Source organism: Haliaeetus albicilla, chromosome 8 (genome assembly GCF_947461875.1).
Source record: "Haliaeetus albicilla chromosome 8, bHalAlb1.1, whole genome shotgun sequence".
NCBI classification, from domain to species: Eukaryota; Metazoa; Chordata; class Aves; order Accipitriformes; family Accipitridae; genus Haliaeetus; species Haliaeetus albicilla.
The window spans coordinates 33,078,479-33,105,805 of record NC_091490.1 but is presented as its reverse complement, the minus strand read 5'-3'; the positions used below and the strand labels follow the sequence as shown (position 1 = coordinate 33,105,805).

The 27,327-nt window shown below is 44.6% G+C and overlaps 1 protein-coding gene and 1 long non-coding RNA gene across 9 annotated transcripts; both read left to right on the top strand.

The window, feature by feature from the left end:
• Positions 1 to 471: 471 nt before the first annotated feature.
• On the top strand, positions 472 to 7,878 carry LOC138686450 (uncharacterized). 2 transcript variants are annotated; one of them, XR_011325840.1, is made up of 4 exons: positions 472 to 646; positions 1,347 to 1,439; positions 6,200 to 6,958; positions 7,636 to 7,878. It is a non-coding gene; the product is annotated as an uncharacterized lncRNA (long non-coding RNA). The 2 variants fall into 2 exon arrangements; XR_011325839.1 differs by having other exon boundaries at positions 472 to 1,174.
• A 6,877-nt stretch (positions 7,879 to 14,755) lies between these two features.
• Positions 14,756 to 26,910, top strand: NPL (N-acetylneuraminate pyruvate lyase). Of its 7 annotated transcripts, none has more exons than XM_069789612.1 (13): positions 14,774 to 14,789; positions 15,139 to 15,193; positions 15,445 to 15,513; positions 17,130 to 17,203; positions 18,330 to 18,417; positions 19,559 to 19,616; positions 19,697 to 19,772; positions 21,068 to 21,160; positions 21,974 to 22,122; positions 22,315 to 22,361; positions 23,164 to 23,248; positions 24,722 to 24,761; positions 26,169 to 26,910. In XM_069789612.1, the coding sequence occupies exons 3-13, from the start codon at positions 15,449 to 15,451 to the stop codon at positions 26,318 to 26,320; spliced, it is 927 nt and encodes a 308-aa protein (XP_069645713.1). In that variant the 5' UTR covers positions 14,774 to 14,789; positions 15,139 to 15,193; positions 15,445 to 15,448; the 3' UTR covers positions 26,321 to 26,910. The 7 variants fall into 7 exon arrangements, with proteins under 7 accessions (XP_069645710.1, XP_069645713.1, XP_069645714.1 ...); XM_069789611.1 differs by lacking the exon at positions 14,774 to 14,789 and adding an exon at positions 14,859 to 14,914; XM_069789609.1 differs by lacking the exon at positions 15,139 to 15,193 and having other exon boundaries at positions 14,756 to 14,826.
• The last annotated feature ends 417 nt before the right edge of the window (positions 26,911 to 27,327 follow it).

The window sequence follows — 27,327 nt, the reverse complement described above, 5'->3', positions numbered from 1 at the left end:
TTTTGTCTGTCTGCTTTTTGCCTGGTTCCAGCCAATTTGTTGGAAATGACACATGAAACTATTGCATCTGCCTGCTACCTTGAACAGCTGACTCAATGACAGCATTACCTAAAATCTTGCTAAATGAGTGACTCCGTGCTCAATTCATCAGAGATTGCATGGAATTGACTGCTCTTGACCAAATAAAAAGCTTCCTACATCCAACACCACTCCAGAGCACTCTTGACTTGGCATTTTCCAAGATTTCTCTGCTGAAGGTCACATTTTGGAATCATTCTAGCTTTGGCGAATTCTAAATCAATCTTTCCTGCCAGCTGCCATGAAAAACCTTCCTAAACCTTCCTGTCTTTTGTCCATAGAGCCCAGAGAGAGACTGGAAACTTTCTCAGCTTTATATACTGCTTTATTCACTTGGCTTCTTTCCAAAATAAGGGTTATTTTTAATATGGATCTGTTTAGGGATCTAGCTGAACCCCACAAGCAATTGTCTCAGTAAACTTCTTTAGCCAGCACTAATGCTTATCTAAATCCACAGAAAACTTGCAGTCCTCTTTGAGTGCTGGAAGGAGAGGAAGTGAATTCATCTTCCCCTACAAATTCATCCGCTCTTGACAGAGTCTTCTCAGAAACAAGAACATGAAACAAGGTCAATTTTTATCTTCAAGATAAGAACATCCCATTCAGGGAAACAGGATTAAGGTCACATGGTAACAGTGTTTGCTAGAAAAAAGCCTTGACACAAATCTATTGTATTGCTATTTTTGCTTTTTTAACTGGTATTTAACAATGACTTAAGCTATAGTCTAAGGTGAGAGAGAATACACCTTTGCAAAAAGCTCTGAAGAGGAAAGAGCCAGGCGTCAATCATCTGAGAACATTACTCAGAGAGAGGGCTCAAAAAAACCACCTTAAGGAGAATGGACATTTACTGATTGTTTCTTATCAATAGGAAAGTCCAGTATTTGAAGAAGTCACCAACAATCCATACCACAAATAATGCTCTCAAGCAATATGGAGAAAGTAAATAGCAACCACAGTGGCAGCCCAAGGCCTTCTGCATCTCACCTGCTAGACAGGCTGCTCCTCTGCCCAGGACCTGTGTTAGGGTCCTGACTCTGCTGAAGGCTTATTTTGGGATGATGGGAACAGCCCCAATAGTCTGAAAAGGACCCAGGTATGTAGAAATTGCCCTAGAGAGGCTGGGGTTTCCCTATGGAGTCTCGGTGACCTAAAAACATGTCCAGAAATGATAGAAACAGGCCCAGTGCATAAAGACTAGTATCTTAGAAAAATGTTAGAGAAAATGGTCGCCTGAAATAATCATATTTTCCACTTTCTCCAAAAAGACAGGGAGAGATAACTGAAAAAATGATGAGCTTCTTGCTAGGAGTGTCTCTGTTGTGATAGTTCTTCAGCAGTACAAGTCGAGGACCACTGGGGTACATATCGGGTAATGCGAAGTAGAATGAGGAATCCATTACAAAGCCCTTGCAATCTAATCATGAATGTATTTATTGGCACACAGGAATTAGTGATGCATGGCTGTAGGAAAGTATTCTCTTTCTGGCCTGTAGATCCAGCTAACCACATAAGCACAAATCAATCAGTTATCCTAGCTGAGGGTTTGTTTCCTAAGCTTCTTCCTGATCTTAGTTGCATGAGTACGGATCATATCAGAACTTCTCCCATCTTCTAACAGTGGTGATATGGTAGTGGGTGTGGGGTTTTAGTGGGCATTTTTGTTACTTAGATTATGCAAGTAAGGCCTCCAGAGATGGATTCTTTTAAGAACCTGGTGTCTCTTTCTCTCCTTCTCAAGAGCCAATGCTGCATTCTGCAGCAGATGGCACTGTTGTTTGTGCTCAGAGGTGAGTTTTACAAAAGCCCCCCAAACTCTCTTGGTTGCCAATGGTGACTTCAGCTCACTAATGGATCCAGCGTACCGTGACAGTTCTTTGTATTTCTAAAGCCTTACGTTTGAATATACTCTAGTATCTATTGGTGAACTGTTACTGGGCAGATTAAACATTTAAGCACCTTAACATCTCGGTATGTTAAACATCTTTATGCAGCAGACACACCAGTCTGAATGTCTGTGTTAGGACAGTTGAGAAAATCCTAAATTAGGAAAATCCTCCGGGTTATGCTCAATTCTAGAAGAGTTAAACTGGCAACCTTCCAGGTAGTATCGATATCCAACTTCACAGTTTAAAACTCAAATTTAAAATCAGAGAGGTCAGTATTTCTTTTGATTTTTGGACCTTTAGATTTAGAGCAGAGAAAATGAGGTAGATGCTCTGCATATAATGACATCATGTCAGCTTCTCAGATGATGTACTTCTGAATACCAGCCAGCCGAGATGGTATTTAACAGAATTTTATAATTTTCACACGTGTTGTCTTTTTGAATTTCTGCCATCATTTAGGCTTGGGTACTTCATATTTGTTCTGAAAACAGGTTTCGGTCTGTCTTAAAAGAATATTATATCTGGATACATTTATTTATTGCAGAGAGAAAGAGAAGCAAAACTGTAGTTTAATTATGCCCAACCAGAACTGCACTCATGGTAGCTTGAAAAATGGGGAACATCCAGATGTCAAAACTGTGTATAGGTATAGAGAAGTGTAATTTGGGGAATGTAAAGGACGGGGGTGGTAAATTGTAGCCAGTGTAGAAAATGTTGGAAGTGTTAACACAGCAACAGCAAAAAAGTCTGGAGGACACTTGCAGGGCCTTTGGCTTCAGTAGTTAACCTATCTCAGCAAATCAGTTATTTGAATAATGGAGTTCTTAATAGGTATGTGAATCCACTATGTTGGCACAAGGCAACAAAAAAGTGTTTATAACTTCCCTATTTGAAATTACCTTATGGAATTATTTAGATAAGCTTTTGACATTCATGTTAATTTCTTTTCTGTGTAGAAAAATTGCTTAAATTTATAAAATGGTATTTTTATTTCTATACTTGTTTTTGAAAAATAGCAGCTGATTTTTGTTGCTGTTTTCACTCATGTCCTAATATCCCCTGAGCTTTGGCACTAATGACACTTCACTGCTTATTTCAGTGGTAAGTGAGAAGATGCTTTTCCGGTCACTGCACAGCATGCTGCAGCTGCAGCCAGCCTAAACTCTTCTTCTGCCTTGCCCAAAATTTACAATGCAGATTTTTGGAACCTGAATGTGAGTTCATGTATTCAGATTCTCCTGAATATAAACTCCCACAGCCATTTAAGCCTTCCTAAATGTGGGTTTGTTTTTTTTTTTTCCATCGGAAGGATGTATTTGGCATTAAACATGCACTTGAAATTAGTATAAAGGAGAGGAAGTATTTTAAACAGCAACAGTAAACTCGTTTCTTCTTTCTCTCATCCTTAAGACTCTGAACTCACATATCATTGGCACTGCTGATTGCATGTGGTATGCTGGGACGTGCAGGTATTCATTTGCTGATGACTGTAGGAGGAATGAAGAGAGTTAGTAATTATCCACTGTATTATGCAGTACTGCTGAACTGGACCTACACTGTCCTTCAAACCTCTGTGGAATAACTTGTGGACTGGTTTTGACTAAAGCACAGTTCTTTTTCCTTTTGGTAATTACAAAGGGCCTTATCAGGGTAAATATCAGTCTTAGAATCTTTACCATCATTTTCTTAATTGCATTCCTTCCAATGGTAAGCAAAGACTGCCCTGAAACACAAAACCCTCACCCAAGGACAGGGGGAGAGGGACAGTGGCAATGAGGGGAGTCAGAAACAGCGATCAGGGCTTTGAAGGATGGGGGAAGACAGTCCCAACCCTGAACCAGCACTGAACTGGGGAGGTGATGGGCTGGGGCAACTCTAAAATTTGTCAAAATATTTCTAAACTACTGTAAGATTTTACCCCCCTCTAGGCAGCTCTAAACCACTGTATACCTCTTCTAAATTGCTCTAAAAGTCCTTTAATCAGCTCTAAAGAGCTGTAAGGACCTCTGTATTGCTGCAGTGAGGCAATTGCCTCTAACCAGATTTAATTTACACAACTCTAAGTGGTCTTTTATCGACTCTAAAACTCTTCTAATCAGCTCTAAACTGCCATTAAATGGCTCTAAACGTCTCTAACAATTTATTACCACCTTTAAAATACCTTAAACTTCCTGTAAACAGCTCTAAAGATCTGAAAAATAACTCCAGATTCCTCCAGAACTCCTCAAAAGCACACTAAGCAGTTCTGAGGAGCTGTAATATCCCTTTAAAGAGTGCTAGGGTCCTCTAAACTGCACTAACAGCTTTCTAAACCTCTAAGCAGCTTTCAGATTCAGCTGATCTTATCTAGAACTCCTCTATATTGATCTGAAGATCCCTGAATTTCCTTTGGGCCTCTTAAACTCCTCTAAGGACCTCTAAAACTCATTGAATATGTTCTGAGGTGCTCTCAACCCCTCTAAAATACCACCAGACAGCTACAAAACACCTCTGATGAGCTCTTAAAGAGCTATTATTACACCCCCCAAAATAACACCTTTTAAAATCATTTAACTGATTCTAAAACACTCCAAGGTGCCACTAAACCAGTCTGGACTTCTTTAAACAGCCCCAGAACACCTCTGAAATGCACTATACTGCTCTACAATCCATCTAAACAGCTCTAAAACTCTTCTCATCAGCTATAAACAACAGTGAGAAGCTACAAATTCCTCTAAAACCTCCACTCTACCTCTCTGAAAATCCTCTAAACAACATTAACATCTACAATTCCTCCACACTGCTTTAAGCAGCAGTAAAATGCTTCAGAATAGATCTCAAACCCCTCTCAGTCTCCTTGCAACTGCTCTAGAAGAACTCCTTTCTGCAGTTCTGAAACTCTTGTTTAGAGAAATGGCACTGAAACTTCTTTGAAGTCCCCTAAAACTGCTCTGAACAGCACTAAGCAGCTCCACATTGCTCTAAATTGATCTAACTCCTCTACAACCCCTATAAAGATTTCTAGGAGGCTCTAAAGTCCTGTAAAGTGTGCCAAAACTCCCGTAAAGCACTGTAAACAACTGTAAACTCCTTTACCTGTTCTAAAGCTCTTCTAAAAACCTCAGAGCACCTCTAAACTGACCTAAAGCTCCTCTATGTTGCTATAAGCAGCACTAATATCTCCAAATACATCTAAAATGCCTCTAAATCTCTACTGTGCAACTCTAAACTCCTCTACATAGCTCTAAAATTCCTCTGAAGAGCTCTAAAACCTTTCTAGACCAATCTGTAACTACTACGAACTGTTCTAAGCAGCTCTAAACCACTTCAAGTGACTGTAAAACTTGTCTCATATGCTGTCAACAGCACAAAGTAGCTCTAAAACTCTCTTAAAATACTCAGAAAATCTTCTGAACTTTCTCTAAATGGCTCTACAGAGCACTGAACTGTCTCTGAACCTCCCCAAAATACAGTGTTCTTTTGGGGCCAGTACTACTTAACCTCTTCGTTAATGACCTGAACAATGGAGCAAAGAGCACCCTCAGCAAATTTGCAGAGGGACCTTGACAGGCTGGAGAAATGGACTGACAGGAACCTCAGGAACTTCAACAAAGGGAAGAGCAACGTCCTGCAGCAGGGGAGGAATAAGCCCACGCACCAGTACAGACTGGGGGCCACCCAGCTGGAAAGCAACTTGGCTGAAGAGGACCTGGGGGTCCTGGTGGACAAGTGGAACGTGAGCTAGCAGTTTGCACCGGCAGTATCCTGCATTAGGAGGAGAGTTGCCAGCAGGTCCAGGGAGGTCATCCTTCCCCTCTGCTCAGCACTCAGCACTGATGAGGTGCATGTCCCCAGTAAAGGGAAGACATGGACTTCCTAAAGTGAATCCAGTGAAGGGCCTCAAAGGTGATTGTGGGATTGGAGAATCTGTATTACAAGGAGACACCATGAGAGCTGGAACTGTTCAGCCTGGAAAAAGAGAAATTACCCATAGGGATGGAAGAGCAAAGAGGGGATTTCTGGAAGAATGAGATGAGCATCAAAGAAAAGAAAAATACATGTGCTTTGTGAGAACTTGTTAATAAAGCCAAACCCCAGAGAAAGTGATCTTTGCATGTGAACAGCCCACAGTGAGCATATTTTAGAGTGGAGGAGGAATATCACAAACCCAAACTCCTGAGATTATTATGTGACTACATGAAAAATGTGCTCCCAGAGCACACAACAATGAGGGATTGTTCTCTCTACTGCAGGCACTGGATGCTCTCAAAACACGCTCTGATGGAAGACCTGAAAGTGCATGCTGAAGGCAGAATGTTTTATTGCACCTGTTTTATGGATGGGTGTAGAAAACCCAAATGATTTTCCCTAGGAAGCAAACCAAGCCCACAGGAGAGCTGCAAGCTGCAGGCATTGCGGCATATTCAAGAAAGACCTATTGATGTCTTTTTGGTGGTCAGTCCATATGCACTCTATATGGCCTTTCATAGCCTCTTTTCTTCTAAGTCTGTTCACTGTCAGCCACAAATCTGTGCAGGGCACTACCTTGTCTTAAGAGATGCTGGTGGTCTGCTGGCCAGACCTACTGGGAGAAGATTTGAATTCCGGACCAGCTGTGGTTCTGGTGGGACGGAGGAGGATTGTGCTGTGCACAGCTGCCTTTCTGCCATGGGGCCCAGACTCTGCACTGCACGTGGTACACATCTGGTAAAACCACACGTCGGAGAAGAAAACAGCAGCCACATGGGCTGCACGCAAGGACCAGTTTTAGCCCCTCATGAGCCATTGTTTTCTGCTCACTTGTCATAGCCTGACCTCCATTTGCCTTTCTCACACAGTGACATGAATCCTCCCAGCGCCCCACGCCATGTGTCCCAGAGCCAGGGCATTGCACTGGTGTTGGGAGTGCTTCCAGCACCACAGTGGACCAAGAAATGGGCAGGAGATGAGGCAACAGGCAGCCAAAGCCTTTCATGGTTGAAGTCCTCATGGTGTTCTGCAGCACCCACAAGGTGAGCTGCACCCAGGTCGTGGTGGTGTACATAGTGGGGCCAAATTGAAGCAGGTCTTCCCCTTAACTTCTCATTTCTGTGCATCTTGTGGCTTTTGGCTTATGGCATGGTTTTTCTATCCATACATTATATGTTTATGTTATTGGTTTGGGTTTCTCTTATCCAAATAGTGATGATTTGTAAAAGACCTGCAAATTAGAGGTGCTGAGTAACAGGAGGTCCCCACCACAGCATGCATCCATCAGATATAATTATTATCTGCAGAGCTTGCAGCTAGATAACCATGGCAAGGAACAGAAGAGCTAAATACGACCTCTACTTTACAAAGGGGGACTAAGGCACAGAGATCAATGGCTGGCTCATTTCTTCAGTGCCACAAATTTAAATTTGATCCCGAGTACAGATTTGAGACCCTGAGGGTGAAATGTGCACATTTGTCACTTAAAATAAATGCAGAGATGTGAGATGAGTTGGAACAATGCTGAATTTTTGGGGCATATGGGATTTTGGTTTATGATAATGATAGTACTTTGATGCTTACCCTTAAATTACTGAGCTGTAGTTCTAGGTTTAATCTCCAGCTGCACCTTTTGTCTGGGAACAGAGAAAAGATGAAATTTGACTCATTTGTTTGGGGAAAAAAATAATCTTTTCATCAGAGATGCTCTTTATTGCAGTTCCCAGGCTGTTGGGGGATGCAACGGGTCTGCGGAATGCCTGACAGTTCGAGAACAGCGCGACCTTGAGCAGCTTGTAGTGTATCCTTGAAAGTCTGGAAAGATCCGAGAAGAGCGGTACAAAAACAAGATAGCGATAAGAAGAACCGTCCTGATAAACTCACCAATCATGAATTGTTAGTTACTAACTAAACCAATCATATACTAACGCATACTCTGAAGAAGGGGATAAAAAGGTGTGTTAGAACAATAAAGTAGCCATTTTGCATGATCTATTACTTGTTGTGTCTCTCTACCGCGACAAATGGTGACCCCGATGCATCTGAGCAAACAGATCATTTAACGGCGATAAATCCAGCACTACCAAGAAGTATACCGGCGGCGACGAGAGCTGCGAAAGGGTATACTAGCAGCGAGAACAGCTGCGGAGACGGAGCCCGGTGAAGCTGAGAGCAGTGGGAATCTGCCTGGTCCAGACCTGAGCCTAGACACCTAAAAAGGTGAGTCACCGGGGACCAAACTGTTAGAATGGGGCAGCAATTAACTAAGGAAGAGGAGACAATTTTGCCTACCTGGAAAGCCCTATTAAAAAGAAAAGGGGTTAAAACCCCAGAACAAAGCCTGAGAAGGATTTTATTATGGTGTAAGACACAAGGCTTTCAAGCCACAACACTTGCTGCGTTCAGTGTGGGTGCATGGCAGTCAGTGGCCTTGAAAATGTTTGATGAGATCTCTAAAGGACAGAAAGAGCTGTGCGAGTTGGCTATCATATGGCGTTTATTAACTGAGACTCTGAAAGAATGGAAAGCAGAATGTGATGCGAAGGATCAGCAAAAGAAAGATGAGAAATCAGAAAATGTTAGCAAGGAAAAAGATTCTGATCAAGTAACAACTGCGGCCGATGCTGCAGTATCAGCAGTTGCAGGCAGAAAACCCCTCACGGGCAAAATCAGATCATACCCTTATCCACCTCCTCCTCCGCTGCCATTAAATACCTTACTGGGCGATGAGGGGCCCTCCTCACCTACTGGTGCAGCAGCGGAAGAGGTGACTCCATCAGCCCCCCCCAAGGAGAAATATACGGCGAATCTGGCGAATAACACCGAGCCAGAAAGTGAGAGACAAAATGAAAGTGAGGCAGAAGACGAAGCTCTAATTGACGCTATGCGATCTCTGCATCTCGCAGACAAAACCATAATGAAAGAACCTCTGCCATGGACTCTCTCCCCATCCACAATAACTGTAGTCCCAAGATCCCCTGATCAATTTTGGGAGGGAGTTAAGAGATATGCTGACGACACTGGCAACTGGGATCTAGTAGAACACCTCAGCCTGTGCTCTCTAACACCAGCATTTCTAAAGCCTCTAGATAAAGCAGCAGAGGCTCCTGCTAAGTTTCCTGTTTTCAAAGCTGCTGCAGGCACAAACCAGCACGATGAGCACAATCCAATGGGCTGGAAAGTAGTGCAGGATTTGCACAATAAAGTACAAAAATTTGGAATCAATTCTCCTGAGGTGATGCAACTTATTCGAATAATCAGCACAGATCTGCTGTGTCCATATGACATTATGCATCTCGCACAAGTGCTCTTTCAGCCCGTACAATTGCAAGTATTTCAGTCTACTTGGAGGCAGATGGCACGCACAGCGGCACAGCATAATTTACAACTGCCACAGGGTGACCCGAGATTAGGCCTTGGAGAGGATGCTTTGCTTGGTGAAGGGCCGTTTAGTAACCCTCAGCTGCAGGCTACATGGCCTCCGATTGTTCTCGAACAGGCACAAAATATAGGGCTTATGGCATTAAAGCGAACTATGGAAATGGCAGCTCCGAAGCAAAAATACATCGCTATCCACCAAGGCCCCAGAGAACCCTTTTTACAGTTTGTAGAAAAAATATCTGCCGCACTGGAAAAACAGGTAGAAGATGAGGTCTTAAGACAAATACTGTGCAAAGTTGGCAAAAGATAATACAGGCTTTACCAGGAGATCCTTCTGTTCCCAACATGGTGGCTGCATGTTCTAAGGTTGGGACAGTGGAACACACGGTGGCTGCCCTAGCCAATGCTATGAGAAATTCAGGAAAATGCTTTGGGTGTGGCAGTGAAGGGCACATCAAGGTAACTTGTCCACACAAAACTTCACCAGGTAAACAACCGGTGAACAACCCACCGGAGATTAATTGCAACAAATGCAGAAAATCAGGACATTTTGCAGAACAGTGTCGTTCCAAATTTCATGTTAATGGGCAGCCGCTACAGGCAAACCACAAAAAGAGCACGAGAGTGCGGGCGAGGACAACAAGTCCCCTCCCGACAGCCGGCCAATTCCCCTCTGCGAACAATTGTCAGCCGCAACAGCTGGCTCAGCAGGGCTGGATGTATCCACCGCCGACACAGTCACTATAGTCACAAAAGACATCGTTAAGGTCCCTCTTAATGCAAGGGGTCCTATAGGACGAGGACTGAGTGCACTGCTACTGGGAAGATCAAGTAGCACGTTAAATGGACTAATTGTGCATGTAGGAGTTATTGATGCTGATTTTACAGGTCAAATTTGTGCGATGGTTTCAACCCCCTACCCACCAGTAACAATCCCAAAAGGTACTTGCATTGCTCAACTTATTCTTTTTTCGAGTTGTATTTCGAAAGCAGAACAGCGACTGCGATGCGATGGAGGCTTCGGCTCTACGGGATCCCCTCAGCTCTGCTGGTCTCAGACTGTTTCATCATCCCGACCACATATGACGTGCATGCTGTCGAATCACGGAAGATCTCCAACTACAGTAAGGCTTGCAGGGCTCCCGGATACCGGAACCGATGTGACTATTATTGCCGATTATCTGTGGCCGTCCACCTGGTCAACAGAGGAGGCTGGTATGGGAGTAGTGGGGCTGGGAGGATCCGCGCGAGCAAGGACGGCAGCCACACCAGTTCTGATTACCAATCCTGAGGGCCAACAAACAGTCATTAAACCATATGTGATGGCAGCTCCCCTCAATTTATGGGGGAGGGATTGCTTGTCGCAGTGGGGGGTGAGAATTACCACAGATTTTTAACGGGGGCCACTGTGCTGCAGGGTGTTAGACAACCCACGCTTGTTTTAACCTGGTTAACAAATAACCCTGTGTGGGTGGATCAGTGGCCCCTACCAATTGAAAAATTAAAGGCCCTGCAAGAATTGGTAGCAGAACAACTAGCTGCCGGACACACTGAACCATCTCACAGTCCATGGAATACTCCAGTGTTTGTGAGAAAAAAGAAATCAGGAAAATGGCGATTTTTGCATGACCTGCAGCAAGTCAATGCTGTCATGGCCACGATGGGGGCTCTGCAACCAGGCATGCCTTCACCTGCCATGATCCCTCAAGACTGGGAAATCATTGTCATGGACCTTAAGGATTGTTTTTTTACGATTCCATTAGCTTCCCAAGGCAAAGAAAAATTTGCATTTTCTGTGCCTTCTATCAATCATGCAGAACCAGCAAAAAGATATCAATGGAGAGTTCTGCTGCAGGGCATGAAAAATTCACCAGCAATTTGTCAATGGTTTGTAGCACAAGCTCTGTCACCTGCAAGGGAAAAATTCCCTACTAATTATTGTTATCACTATATGGATGACATTCTGTTAGCATCAGTCAACAAAGAGCAGTTGAATGACATGAAAAATTTGGCCACGAATTCGTTACAACAATATGGGTTATTTATTGCCCCTGAAAAAGTGCAAAAAATAGAACCCTGGAAATATTTGGGAATGACAATTACAAGCAAGCAGGTTGTGCCCCAACCTGTGAAACTTAACCGTGCGGTTAAGACACTCAATGATGTACAGAAATTAATGGGATCCTTGAACTGGATCAGGCCCTATCTTGGACTGACCAATTCGCAGTTACAACCTCTACTGGACTTATTAAAAAATTCCAATGATCCAACAGAACCCAGGATCTTAAATAAGGAAGCGTTAAATGTAATTCACATGGTGGAACAATGTATATACAAGAAATTTGTTTCTCAAATAGATCTGTCTCAATTGGTACAATTCTTTGTACTAATTGACAAAACTGTGCCATTTGGTGCTTTGGTGCAGTGGAATTCTGAGTGGGATGACCCATTACATATTTTAGAATGGATGTTTTTGTCATTCCGGCCATGAAAAACTGCTCCTGGCTTGTTTGAACTTATTGCTGATGTAATCATAAAAGCCAGAAAATGATGTGTAGAACTAACAGGACATGATCCAGCTACGATTGTTTTACCTGTTCAAAATTGGTATTTTGAATGGTGTCTGGCAAACAATTATGAGCTGCAAGCGGCTATGGCAGGTTTTCAAGGGCACACCTCATATCATCTACCGTCACACCCGCTACTGAAATTTGCTCAAGAAATACCATTTGGTCAGAAAAACTTAAGCCAGCCGGAACCTGTGAAAGGCCCTACTGTCTTCACAGATGGTTCTGGAAAAACAGGTAAAGCAGCAGTAGTATGGTATGAAAACAACAACTGGAACAGCAAAGTAGTATATCAAAATGGTTCTCCACAAGTGGTAGAGCTGCATGCACATGGCATGTTGAAGCAGCAGCTTCAAAAACAAAAAGGGGGAATGATTGGGGAACCACCACAGGCATGTTTAGATAAAGCAGTTTATGTTCTTAACTTTCTCCATTATGGGGATAATTCTTCCCTACCTCCTCTTTTTCAACACTTCGTTCTTTTCAACACAGAATTTACAAAAGGGTATCAAAGTACATGTTAAAGATTTAATTACTGGTCAGTGGAGCAGACCATGTGAGCTATTAACCTGGGGGCGAGGTTATGCTTGTGTTTCCACAGATACAGGCCCACAATGGACACCCGCTCGATTTGTACGACCATCATCATCTGGAACATCCCAGAAGGTGCGGCAATATGAATACCACCTCAACCAAAAACTAAGCGTAGGTCACCTTGGCCAATATAACAGGTCAAGATTCTCTGTGCATTGCAACCGCATCACAAAGCCCATGAACCAATAGACAGGATGGCTATGACTCGTGCAGCGTGCCTGGCCAGCGAGCGCATGCGTCATAGGTTGCAACTGAGGTGGATTTTGGCACCTGCTGGCCACATGTGCTGAAATCCGTTCCTCTGCAAATGTATTCCGAAGAGCATCGGCCTGGTGTATGGCAAGGCCATCGTTGCCTCCGTGGGGACGCCCACGCAAAGCTGGCACCTACCGATTGCTGGGCTGAGTTCGCGGAGCAAGATGGCACAAGAATGTATGGATGATTCATCTTCCTCACAGTCCTTGGATGGACGTAGTCATGGATACCACCGCAAACCAAACAAAACATCTGGATGACCCTGGCTGACGTGACCAGACAAGATTGCTTATACCTCAGTACAGCAACACCAAGCAATCCCTTTTTCACAGGTTTAATAGGGGGTTACACTGACATCAACAAAGTTTAAGGACTTATTGATGGAGACCCTTGTGCAGCAGGTCATGGACTCAATGGATGGGAATGCCTGGTTTCCACGGATCGGGCATTCACCCTCATTGCCACCCCAGGAATCACAAATTCTGGGGTCCCTGAATACAGACTGGTGTAGTATTATCTGATTTACTGTTAGATGTTGATAGTGTTAGACATGCTACGTTACAAAATAGAGCTGCAATTGATTTCTTGCTTTTAGCACAAGGACACGGTTGTGATGAGTTTGAAGGGATGTGTTGTATGAATCTATCCGGTCACTCAGAATCCATTTTCAGTAGTATTCAGCAATTAAAGAAGGGAGTCAGGAAGCTGACAGAAAGCGATGAATTAGATTGGCTGACAAAGATGTTCGAGGGTTGGGGATTGTCTGGATGGTTGATATCTCTGCTCAAGACTGTGGGGGTAGTTATCCTGGTTGTGATAACTGTGCTCCTAATGTTGCCCTGTCTTTTCAGCCTTCTGCAAAGGGCCCTGCAGAGGGCAGCCGGGACAATATTTTTAGCACAAATACAAAAAGGGGGAATTGTCGGGGGATGCAACGGGTCTGCGGAATGCCTGACAGTTCGAGAACAGCGCGACCTTGAGCAGCTTGTAGTGTATCCTTGAAAGTCTGGAAAGATCCGAGAAGAGCGGTACAAAAACAAGATAGTGATAAGAAGAACCGTCCTGATAAACTCACCAATCATGAATTGTTAGTTACTAACTAAACCAATCATATACTAACGCATACTCTGAAGAAGGGGATAAAAAGGTGTGTTAGAACAATGAAGTAGCCATTTTGCATGATCTATTACTTGTCGTGTCCGTCTCTACCGCGACACCAGGCCTTCGCAAGCTTTTGACATGCCCTTTGGTGCTTGTTCCCTCTGCGACAAGGCAGCGTGGGTTTGCTTCCTCACTTACCACGACGAGCCTCTTGAAATCCTTCTCGTTCAGTGGCACGGAACTGCAGATCATCTGTTTTTTCTTCCTACTGCACTGTGTGGTGGAGGCGTCTCACTAGCAGACAGCTCCAGGAGAGCATTCGACGCTGCTGATCACAGCAGCAGCATGAACTTCTCTCCCTCGTGCAGGGCCGGAGCGCGTGGGTGGGCAACCTCAGGGGAGCTGAGCCTGCGTCGCTTCAGGCGAACGCGCTTCCACTCTGCAGCCAGGCTTCTCTCCTCATTTTCAGCCATCGACAGAAAGACATTCCCTTTTTTTCTCAGCAGTGACTCATGCCTGGGCAGAAATCCCCGCCGAGATTCGTGGAGCTGTTAACCACCCCCCCGCCCCCCAAAAGTCTCCCACCCTGACGCGCTGCAGTGCTGCCCTCCGACCGGGCTATGGTGGGTGCCGTTCGTCCGGCAAAGCCCGCGGTGGACGCCGGCCTCTCCTCACCGTGCAGCCGGCCCTCTTCCCTCTCCACCCTGCCCTTTATTTCTTTGGAAGGGCTTATTTACTCACTTTGGGTTTTTAAAAGTTTGCAAATAGCGATTACTAACCCAGCCAAGCCTCAGCTTTTGAACAGCGCTGGCGGAGTCTAGCGGGTGATCGGAGGAGGCCGAGGGGGGAGGGATGAGGAGAGGCGGGCTGTGGAGGGAGGGCTGTCAGGTGATGGCGGCTTCCCCCGCCCTTCAGGCCGGCGGCGGTCCGCCTCCTGCCCGCTCAGCGCTTTTTTAGATGGCAGCATTTAAAGGCGGTGCGTGGAGCCTGCCGGAGCCGAAGCGGGGCGGCGGGTCAGCCGGGAGGAGCCGCTGACAGCCGGGCCAGCGCCCGCCGCCGCCGGGCCGAGCCGAGGACGGAGCCGGGCCGGCCGCCGGCGAGGCGAGGCGAGGCAAGGCGAAGGGGAGGGGAGGGGAGCGGGGCGAGGGGGTGCTCCCCGGTGCCGGAGCCGCCCGGGCGGGCGGGCCGGCCATTCGGCTCGGCCGGCTGCTGCCCGCAGGCCTGGCGGGTCGCGGTGTCTGCTGCGGGGGTGGGGGGGTGAAGGTGCCTTTCTCGGGGGGCAGGGTTTTGAGCCCGATTCTCTGCACAACTGTTCTCCCTTCCAGGCTGCCAGGCGTCACCAGGTGTGTGCTAGACCTACCTGCGTGTAGAGAAGGAAAGGTAAAACAGAAGATGTCTCTGAGACCTAAGTGCACCTGGTGCTCCCAGGTCCTGGCCTGGGATGGCGCTGGCTGTAGTTAGCCGCTCCTTCAACAACAACAGCAAGACAATTCTCCTTGACCAAAAGTAACAGCCTTGCAAAGTCCGCTTCTTCTGAACTTCGCCTGTCCAGTTTTGCCTTTAACAGAAGTTGAACAACATGTAAAGAAAGATGGTAATCGTTTTTCTCTCTTTCTTTCTTTTCCAAACAGCTCAATGACACCCGGAAAGAAGCTACAGGGTCTTGTAGCTGCCACGGTCACTCCAATGACTCCTGATGGGTGAGTTGTTGAAGTTGCCCTGATTACTGTTACCTTAGACCCCTGTTTTCCTTCTTTCTTATTTGGAACTGATCAGTTTTGTGTGTTTGTTTTTTAAATCGGATCTCTGATGGGATGGGGGAACTATTAGGTTGGTCCCACTAACACTAGAGTGGGTTGCCTTTACCTGTGCATCTTCCTGTTGCCCAGCAAGTGCTGTAGGTCTGGGTTTGGAGAGATTGGATCAGTCTCCCATCTCTTTTTCTGCTGCTTTTGTAGGTGAAAATTAAATCATAGTAAAGTTATATACCTAGAGTATTGCAGTATTTTCCCATTTGTTAAGGCAAATCACAGTCCTGGTTAAAAAGAACTCTTGAGAGCTAGAAAATAATTGTCAAAATCTCATGTCCTTTTAGACTTTTCTTTACCCTAGCTAACTCGTGCATGCATTTGTGTGCATATATGTGTGCATGGAATTAGTCTAAACCAGAAGAAAATATTGCAAGGACTGCACAGTTCTGAAAATAACATCAAATCGAAAGTTGAAATTCAGCCTTCCTCAAAGCAGTGATGGTAAACAGATGTCCTCCCTCCTGCATCTTGATGTTGCAAGACAGAGTTGTTTGGAGTCAGCAAAGGATCCTGAGCTTCTCTGATGGGCGATGTGTCAAGATCTGTGTGTGTTTCTGAGGGAGACAGTGGAGTTTTGCTAGTATAGTCCTCTGACAGTGATCCTTTACTTTTGAAAAGTGCTGTAAAGCACGGTACTGTCTCAGTCCAGAAACTTGTTTGCATTACAGTCACTGCTTCATTTCTTGCTTTAAAGGAGACTTATTTCCAATTTCATTTTTTATTACAACTCAAGTTTATTGCAACATGCTGTTTGGATAGTGACCTGGGCCCTCTGCCTGGAATGCATGGCCCTTGTAAGATATGGTCTCTGAAAGCAGCTATGAAATTTTGGGTGATGTGTGAACACGGTCATGGTCGCAGAATTGGCTTCCAGACTATAGGGTTGGTCCATATGTTTGACAAATGAAAACAAAGGTGAAATACTATACACTGATAGACAAAATAAGTTTGTCCTGCAGAGAAGATAAACCTAGAATTCAATTTCCCCTGTTTTTCAGGGAAGTCTGTTGCTTTCCTCATCCTTTAATGAGAGAGAGAGAGAGAGGTCAAAGTCACATCCAGCAGATGCCATTTCACAGTCTGTGTTCAGCAATTACAAGTATAGTTTAACTATTTGCCAGCACTTGCACAAATACCTTTGTGCTCTCAAGAGGACTCCCGTTTCGCTCAACAGTCAAAAAGGTTTGAGTGTCTCTTGTTCTCTCATATCGCCCCCAAAAAGTCCTTTGCTGTGACGAGCCTGTAGTAATTACCAATTGAGATAAAAGGTTCGAACAGCAAACTACTTGTCAGGAGGAAGAGAAACTGGAAGAAAGAATTTGGAACTGAACTGTTACCTGAAAAGTTAAATACATGCTGAGTGTATCATACCTTGGGGTAATCTGTGTGCGTACAAATGCAAGGCTTCAAAAATGCGTGTTGTCTTGTTTGTTTGTTTCTTAATCTCTAAGTTTAAGATATCTGTGGGTGGAGACTTATGGTTGCTGTGGTTCCTTTCATTTCAGACAAATTAACCTTTCGGTGATTTGTCAATATGTGGATTATCTGGTAAGCGAGCAGAACGTGAAGAATGTTTTTGGTAAGTGGTTTTTTTTTTTTTTACAGAAACTGCATTACACCCCTTTTGCCTGGATGGGAATCCTATGATTTCTTACCTGATAAGAGCTGTAGTGGGAGGGACTGTGGATGTGGGATCATTTATGTTCACGAGTGGAGAGAGTGCAAGCGATACTTAAGGCATCTGGTTTTGCCTACACCCCATTTCTGTGTGGGGTAAAGTAAGTGTTACCTTCATACAGTGACATTCCCAGAGATGAATGGATAATGCAGTGTTGGCAGAGAAGACTCAGCTGAATGAGTGTCCCATTTGCCTGGCCAAGACACAATCATCTGATTAAAAAACATGAGCTCAGGAGTCCAGGGAATTCAGTGAGCTCATCACAGCCAAATGGGCTTCTTTAGGAGACCTGTGGTGCACTGGGTGACACCAAGGGGGGCACTGCTCCCACCTCTCTGTCCTGCCTCTATCTCGGGGACTGTTGCGGGGGCAGCAGGGATGGTTGAGTAGAGGATACAGCATCTGCTAAGCCACTTTCATTCACAGCCTGGCATAGTCAAGTAAGCTGAAGTCAGTGATAAGATTTTAGCTCAAAACTAGAGTGCCAAGATGCAGAGCAAAGCGTGGCAGTGACTTCAGCTATCCCATTTTAATCTGTTGTTTGTGACTGAACATAACTGACATCTTGTCGTTTACCAGCCTAGGTAGCACACATGGTTCCACTCATGACAGAGACACCAAATTTCAGGTCAGGCTGTTTCCTTCGGGTGGAGGATAGACAATCACTTTGCCTGGCTAGCTGGGTGTCCCTTTGTGCACTTGTCATAGCCTGACTCACCGCTGGGAGAAGGAGGTAGTTTCTGCTGAGGAGGAGGTGCTGGGGGACAGTTTCCCAGTTTCAGCAGCTGATTCTGCCGCCTCCTTCCTACCACTGCTGATCCTGAAACACCCAGGTTTCCGACACAAGCATTTAGTGATGATAACACTGCAATCCCCATGTAGATGCTGGTGCGGACCATTGCTATCTTAAAATGAGTTTTGGGGAAAATATTTCTGTTTAATATCATCAAGTGTCAGTTCTTGTCTTCAGTAAAACCAATGCATGTAGGCCAGGCCTCAGCAATTGTGTTGTGTTGTGTTGAAACAGTGAATGGCACAACAGGAGAAGGACTGTCCCTTAACATCCAGGAGAGGAAGCAGTTGGCAGAAGAATGGGTGTGCCAAGGAAAAGACAAGTGAGTAGCTGAGAGTGAACAGGGGATTCCAGATCTCGTGTTATAATATAGGCATGCCTGATTGCAAAGCCACATCGGCTAATGGCTTTTTTTTTTTTGGAGTATTCTGTTGTTGGGCTTTGTTCCCCAGCTCCTTTATCATAGAAGTCTGTGGTTTTGTTACTGCCAGTTAGCTGGTGTCCATTTCTGCTGCTTAGAGAGCTTGTAAGAGCCTTCTCTTTGGTACACTGAGAGGCAGGGGGACAAAAAAGGGCTCTGGGGTTGAAAAGGGCTGTGCTCTTTGCTTATTCTTGAGAAGAAATGAAAGTAAAGAGCAATCTGCCTATTTATGCCCTGTGAGCATTTCTGAACCTTTTAATATATTAAATGATTTGGTATGGGGGAAGCTGAGGTGTAAAGTGTTTTAGTGCTTCTCTAAAGGTGCAGTCAGTGGCAGAAGAAGGAATTCAACCCAGATCTGCAGCTGTGTATCCAATTGCAGCTCCATTCTCCATCTCTTGTACTTGTCATAGTCTTGTATCACTCACTGCTGCCATCCTCTTAGTTGCTATGTCAGAGGCAGTGGAGAGGAGGAGGTGTTTTGGGTGAGAAGGATAGTGAGCAGAAATAAACTGGTATGAAGGCTCACAGATTGTGTGGATATAAAGGAGAAACACAGAAATGGGACTGAGGGACTGGAACCTGGGAGATTGTCCTGGCGGGAGCAGATAAGCAGTCAAAGGTGCTGCTGTGAGGTTGAACTCTTCTGGTAGTTCTGCAGAGCAGTAGGTTCAGAAAGCAAAGATGCTTTGATGATATCCTTTCCTTTTCCCAGCTTCCCCTTAAATCCTTAATGCCTTAATAAAATATTAAAATTTGTCCCTCCTGACAGCCTTACAAATACGGCAGCAAGGAGTCACACGTGATTCGTATTTCCAAATGCATTTTCTTTTTTCCACCACCAGCTGCTTGCCACTGTCAGCATTTTCCCTGTGTGTTTGCTTGTCAGGTCAACACAGGTTCAAATCCCTTTTAGGTTTAATCTAACTCAGTGAAGTTCTTGTTTTGTGGCTCACTGGTCTGAAGCGATTCATTTTGGGAGACTGGTATTTTTCACCATCACTGAAACCTCCCCAAACCTTCTGAATTTGTTTTTGTGCAGATTGGATCACGTGATAATTCATGTGGGAGCACTGAGTCTGCCAGAGTCCCAAGAGCTGGTGTGTATATGATATGATTCCTTTTCACTATGTGTGTAATAAATATGAAGCAGATGTACCTTCCATTCTCTCTTTTATAGGCAAGACACGCAGCAGCCATAGGTGCTAGTGCTATTGCTGTAATAGCCCCCTTCTTCTTCAAACCCACAAACAAAGGTAAGTAGATGTGATTGCCAGACCTGCTGAGGCCTTTTATATTGCCCTCCAAACTTTTATCATAGATAAAGGATTAATGCCATCTTCTTTCTTTGGAAAATATTTTGGTGATAATGTTTGCACACCTGTCATGTCTGGTGCCATGCAAAATCAAAACCTAGAAGCATTTTTTAAACATGGGAGATATCAGAATTCTCCCATTAAGAAGTGGGAAGGATGTCTTTTGGGATGTATTTTGTTAGCCTTTTGGAAAAAGAAGAGTTGCTTATGGAAAGAGTGGTTAACTAGTCTGTCTTCTGGATAGTCTGGAGTTCACGCTTGATCTGGGCCACACTAGGAAGCAGCTGGTTCCATGCTGACCCTTGCTGGACACTGACCAAGTTGATAAACTGTTGATGCACAGGCGTGCCTCTTCTTACTGAGGTGATCACATTTGGTTCTGTGCACCTAAGGTTACCTCAGAACTGATAAATGGAGTGTTTTGCTTTTAATATAATGAACGTAGTATAAAAGAACCACATGAAGAGGAGGTTTGTAATAGAAATGTTAAAAGTTGTCTGGATGAATTACGAATGGAAATGATCATATGAACACACCACAAGAAACCAGAGTGGATTGCCAGAATGGCTGGTATTGATAGCCAAGGACACGATCAGTGGCAATCAAACTGGTAAGCACAGAGGAAGAGCATGAAGATCAGCAGAAGACCTCGCTGATAGTAGTAGGATGGCAGTGGGATTTCAGCATGTTGGTTTTTGCCATTCCTCTTCCTGCTATGCCAATGGGAAGATTGCCCAAGATCTATGAAGGATGCAGTGAACAAGATTCTCAGGAAGAATGTCAACCATAATAACTCTGCGATTCCTAAAAGGGTACAAAAAAGTTGTCCAAAAACCTGCTCATCATCACCATTGAGCAGTACCCCAGGCAGGTGAATGTGAATGTGATCCCTTTTCCTCTGTGTTGCACACACGTGATCCTGGTGAGACCACTTTGGGACACAGGTCTTGCATGTGTGAGAGCACGCTTGAGTTACATCTGTAAGAGAATGAGTGTGAGTTACTGAAATCGGTTTGGTTTAAAATAAATACTGTCTTTGCCTTCCCTAAGGTCTTCCACGTGAGTTTTGTTACATTTAAGTTTTTATGATGTGTGAAGGTTATTACATGACTCGCTGTGTATGGTACACAAGCTGTAGATGGCCTCTCCACAGACCTGGCTGCTGTGAGTCTGAACTGTCTTTCACTACAGAGAGTCTCCTTGTCTTACAGGGGTACTTGCTTATTTTCTTCCAGGTGAGCTGATCGCTTTCTTACAGAAGGTTGCCTCTGAAGCCCCTGCGGTTCCTTTTTATTACTATCACATTCCTCCTCTGACGGGTGTGACGAGTAAGTAGTGCTTAGTCAGCTCTTCCCGAGCCTGTAGGCTCATAGCAGCCTGAGTAATCCCGGTGGCTGGTGTGATTAGTCTACTATTTGTATGTGGCCTCTGCTCCTGTCACATGCAAGCCGTAGTGGAAAGGATCCTTTCCAAAAATGGGAGGTGAATCCAAGACTGGAAAATAAATTGAATTCCTCTTCATTGGAAAAAAGTCACAGCTTATGGGTACTGAACAACTGGGACAGGGGAGGTGATGCTGACCATGGCTTTGACATTAGTGTGGACCAGGATAGGTAACTGCCTTGGATAACCATAGCTGAGTCCTGATTTTTTTGCAAGATAGTGACCACCATCTCACTTGGTGTACACTGACTGCATAATCATGTTTGCTAGTAAACTACATGTGAAACCACAGTGCTTCTCAAGTCTTATTATTTAGCAGACAAATGAGGAATAGAATAGATATCTTTCGTTACTTGCTCTAGACACCAGGTTATTTGGTGTTTCTGGTTGTATGAGTTTATATTTATTCTAAAATATGTTGTTGCCAGTTCATTCCTAAACTTTCACTTATCCAGGGTTTTTCCCTTCTGATCTGGTAAAAGGAACACTTGAAAGAGGGTGGAAAGATGTCTTTTGTATAACTGGGAAATAATCACCCTAAAGTTGTCTTACTGGTTGTTTCAGAGCTATATAGTTTACTAGGCTTATGCCAGAAATGAACAACTTGTAAAATAGTAAGTCTCCCTCTTGGGGACAAGACAGGGAAATCTCCCAGAACAAGGGTGTGTTTCTTCATATGAGACTGCTGTTCTGCACAGTTCGTGTTGAAGAGTTGCTGGATGGAATAAAAGAGCGGATCCCCACCTTCCAGGGCGTGAAGTTCAGTGACACAGACCTCTTGGACCTCGCACAGTGTATAAACAAGAATGAGAGAGAACAGTTTGTATTTCTTTATGGGGTGGATGAGGTAAGAAGCTCCTTAAAAATTATTTCTTCTGTGGCATACTCTTGCTTAGGGAAAAAAGTGACCCTGGACACTCAGTGCCAGGTAGTTTTCCTGCTCCCTCCCACCACCTCTTTTTTTTTTTTTCTTTATTTTGTTACATGAAGTAAATTTTTGTTGTTGTTGTTTTGTTTCTCTCCACCCACCCCAAACTAGCAACTGTTGAGTGCACTGGCAATAGGGGCAAATGGAGCAGTTGGAAGGTCAGTATGGCTTGGACTCCTTTCCCTCAACACACACACTGTAGTGTTGTATCTTCCACTATCTACACAGCGTTTCTCTAACTATCTTCTGTCACCACAGTGGAGGATTTTGCAGGGTAGGGCTGTACAGCAGCAAGCAGACAGATGAGCTAGCTCCAGTGCTAGCGATGGGACAGTCGTATAACCTGGGATCTTGGATTATGTTTGTTTGGGTGATTATTGCTGCAGTCTATAAGCTCACTCAAAGGTTTCAACATGTTTCTTTATCCTCATGGCAACTTTTTCAAGTAGGGAATTGCTTTCATCATTATATTCGTAAGGAACCAAAACCCAGAGAGGTTAAAATCATTAGTTTGCATGAGAAGTCTGTGATGAAAAGGGCTCTGCTGAGTTTAATTTCTGATTCGTCTTCTGCCCCTCATACCAGGCTGCTTAGATGAATTACTGTGTGATATCCGTGTTCTTGTGTAGATGATCTGTTAAATGAACAAGCAACTGGAAAATTAAGTGATTGACTTTCTGTATTGCTTAATTGTGTCTTTTTATTTTTAATTTTGAAAAGGAGTTCCATTTGGAAAGAACTGGGAAGAGAAATCTGCTGTCTAAACTCTTCCGTAGGGCTTGGCATACTTTAGATGCTTGACAGTATAAACCACACATAGATTGCATGAATCTCTATCATAATAATGGCATTCTTACAATGTCAACAGCAAAAGCCTGTGGCTACTTCTTTGTTTCAGTGGTTCTAAGCTCCTCCTTTGCATTTACCGATTCTATTTTTGGTTTGGTATTTTTCTGGCAGTACATACAACTATTTGGGCCGAAAAGCCAATCTGATGTTGCAAGCCTTTGCAAAGCCAGACCTTGCGTTAGCACAGAAGTATCAGGTACAGTATCTCCACTGTCCCTACTAGGAGCAGCCTTCTTTCTCCTCTAGCTTTACTGGGGCTGATTGCCATGTGGTTTTGTTGTCCATGTCCTGAGGTAGCTTTATTAAAGCCAACTTCTTTCAGCTCCAACCCCCCTGCTTGTTATTAATCTCTCCTCACCTTTTTGTCCAGTCCTTACTAACTTCTAAACGAGATTGGCCTTACTTATCCTTCAACTCTCTGATCTCATCGATGCAGAGTGAGCAAGGGCCTAGCCTTTTTCCTTGGACAAGCCCACAATGGACTTGGAATGGACACAATGGACTGGGAATATTCTGGGGATACCTTACATGATGTAGGGCAGAAAGCTGTCCCAAATCAGCTCTGCCTTGACCCCTCTTGGTCTTGGGCAGCTTGAAGATTTGTGAGGAGTTCTGAGCAATCACTATATCATCTTGCTGTGGTTTAACCCCACCTGGCAACTAAGCTCCACACAGCTGCTCGCTTGCTCCTCCCTTCTGCCTCCCTGGTGGCATGGGGATGAGAATTGGAAAAAAAAAAAAGTAAAACTCGTGGGTTGAAATAAGAACAGTTTACTAATTGAAATAAAATAAAATATAATAATAATTGTAATTAAAAGGAAGATAACAAAAAGAGAGAGAAATGAAACCCAAGAAAGACAAGTGATGCACAATGTAATTGCTCACCACCTGCTGAGCGATGCCCAGCCAGTCCCCGAGCAGTGACCCCTGCCCCCACCAACTCCCCCCAGTTTATATACTGAGCATGACGTTCTGTGGTCTGGAATAGCCCTTTGGCTCATTTGGGTCAGCTGTCCTGGCTGTGTCCCCTCCCAGCTTCTTGTGCACCTCCTCACTGGCAGAGCATGGGAAACGGAAAAATCTTTTCCTTAGGATAAGCGCTAGTAGCAACAACTAAAACATCAGTGTGTTATCAACATTACTCTTGTACTAAATCTAAACCATGGCACTGTACCAGCTACTAGGAAGAAAATTAACTCTATCCGAGCCAAAACCAGGACAAATCTATACCCAATGTTTTTATGGGACATTTGAGGCATCCTTCTTTTGTCTTAAAATAGAAGTGACTGCAGGATGAAGGTCTGAGAGATGTCTGAAGGATGATCTGCTCTGGGAAGTCTCTTCAGTAGGCAGTGGATATTCAGATTTGTAAACCTTTAGAGCCTGATATGAGACTTACCAGTGATCTCGGACTCCTTGCAGTGAGAGACAGCTTGAACATGAGTGATACGTGATAGACTGAGAGGGAGTGATGGTTTTCTTATATCCCTCCCTCCCTCCCCTATTCTAATGGAATTCAATTACTATTTCCCATAGACTGGCCAGGTGGCCATGGGCTTTTCTCAGAGCTGTGCAACACTTGTATAAGATGTAAATATCATAATAGCTCTAGATGCTTTTACATCTTAAAATTTGAAGGTGTTAATGAACTACTGTCTGTCTTTTCTAGTTTCTCACTGGGGAATTTCTCAACTTTGTCATCAAACTAGGTAAGTCCTACACTGCCTGTTTCCCTTCTTATATCTAAAAATGCAGACTTGGTGCTCCAGAAACTCTCACATTGCTGTACCCTCAGCACTTCCTTCCCAAAAAATTTTGCAGTAAGAAAATGTTACGTCTGCTGTTTTCTGAGTTAGTAGCAGCTGGGAGCTCAACAAAGGGAGCTGACCAGGCATCCCCAACAGAGTGCACTATCACTTCCTTCCTTCTTCTGTGAAATCTCACAGCTTTAAAGCTGTGACTCTGGGATTTACCCTTTTTCTTATCCTGACTCTTTCTGTGGGTTGGTTGTTGTTGTTGTTGTTCTGTCTCCAAAAGCTCATTTCTAGCTTTGTTTCTACAGTGTAATTTTTCTGAAATGGTGGTGCTCCAGTAGGAAAACAGCTCTGATACTTGACTCTCCTGCCTTGCTATAAATTAATAATAACTCTGTTCAAGGCTGTACAAGGCCAAAGCATTTTAAAACGGAATGATTTTTAGAAACAAAACCAAGTTTTAATGTAAAAAGCAATTAAAACCAATCAAGTCAGAGTAGCACAGGGAGATGGAATCGGACATTTCATGGTTTTCACTTAATGAAGAGAACTGTTCACTGTAGTTTTGCTGTACATATGCAAGCCCCAGTGAGTCTAGCTGAGCTTTAGTGCTTGGTTGTATTTCTTGCATTAAAAGTCAGAGGAAATGCATCATTATTTAGCCTTATAGATAAAGAGGCAAACACCAAATTTCCAGAGGTACATAAGGAGACTTGAATTATGGACAGAGAGGCCTCTTGAAGTGGTTCCCAGGGTGGTTTGAGCTTGTACTCAATGTCGTTGTCACATGCCAGCAGGATGTTGCTACTCCCAGGGCTTGGCTTTATGTGAGTCTACATCAGGGGATAGCTGTGAAGCTGCAAACATCGGGTTGCTGTGATGACATATTGGCTGGGGTAGCACAGCCTGCCAGCGAAGGCAAGTTTGAAGTGGCCTGATTTTTGCTTGTTTTACCTATGGAGGACTCGCACCGTCTTTTCTGTTGTTAAGGCTGTGTGGCAATACATTTTAGCAAGGAGAGGAACACACGTACAGCCCTGGTTATCTGTAAAACTGACACAGCAGTTTGTAAAGTGCATGTCTAAGAATATACTCTGCTTGGTATATTTAGGAGGGAAACAATAATGGTATAATATATAAATAAATGCAATAAGTAGGTGTAATTTTTACTGTAATGTCTTTCCTGTCTGCAAGCACAATCTCTTCTTAGTTACGCTATTCTCACTTCTGAGAAGTGCTGAAAGCCTGGTCTATTCTGGATTACACAGGAACTCTATGCTTCTGCTTTTTTGGACACCTGTATAGAGACTGCTTTAAGCAAAATGATCTGTAAATGTCCTGATTTTGCTTTTGTCCACCCAGGTTTTGGTGTTGCACAGACTAAAGCTATAATGAGTTTTGTTTCTGGCATTCCTATGGGACCTCCACGGCTTCCGCTTGTTGATGCCTCTGAGGAGTTCATTGTCAAGGCCAAAGCCAAGCTGGATAGCATTATGTGGCCTGATGGTGACTGATATTCACTTCTGTGTCCATCTGGAAGTGGAGGCTCCTTTTCTGGGATTCACTGTCATGTGGCACCTTCCCCACGTGATGGGCTGTGATTTCTTTCAGGGAACTGGCAATGCGCCTGAGCCCCTTCCTGTTAGGGCTGGCTTTGTTGGTGCACGTGTAGTCACCTTTTTGTGTAACTTCACTCCCCTCCCCTGGAGCTCTGCACATTGCAGGACTAGCTGTTATCTTTTTAATTAAAAAAAAGCAAATCTTCCCCAGTTGGAGGATACTGACTCGTTTTGTGTAGAAAGCAGGAAGATCTGTCTCCACCCTCCCTTCAGTTAGATTATGTCTTCTCCTCTACCTTCATGAGCACAGCGCTGTGTGTTTAAGCACTGGTACAACCCCATCTGTTTGTCAGAATCGTTGGGACACTGACCGTGCATGCAAGATCCCGCTTTTGTCTTACTGCGTTTATACACCTTTAGTTAATGCAAAATTAAAAAACCAACCAACCAGCCTTTTGCAATGGAAAGCCTTTGGCTCTCTAATAAATAGGTATTCTCCACTTTCTTCCTTATGACAAAAATAAAGCCACAACTGAGCGAGATCAGCCCCGGCTGCCGTGGGTATGTGCAGGGGCTCGCCGCCCGTGGGCCGGCGGCAGCTGAGGCCTGGGGAGCCCCTTCTCCTCCGGCGCCACGGGAACTACTCCCTAGGCCCTTTTGTTGTGACCGAGCATCTCAGTCCAGGGCCCAGCTGAGCGGCGCGTAGAGGAGGGGTGAATTTTCCTGACAGGCCCCAATTACTTTGCTCCAGTCTACGCTCTGCCACGCCCGGGAGCGCCTTGTGTGCGCGGCGGCCCTGCTGTGGTGCTGAAGAAGAGGAGCGCAGCAACGCGCCATCGCTGCCTGCTCCCGCCCTGGGGCTCGCTGAGGAGGCTTTGCGGCCCGCCGCGGCCGCCGTCGCTGCGCATGCGCGGGCGCTGCCGTGAGGCGCGGGAGGGCGGTGCTGCCCGGCGCCGGGAGGA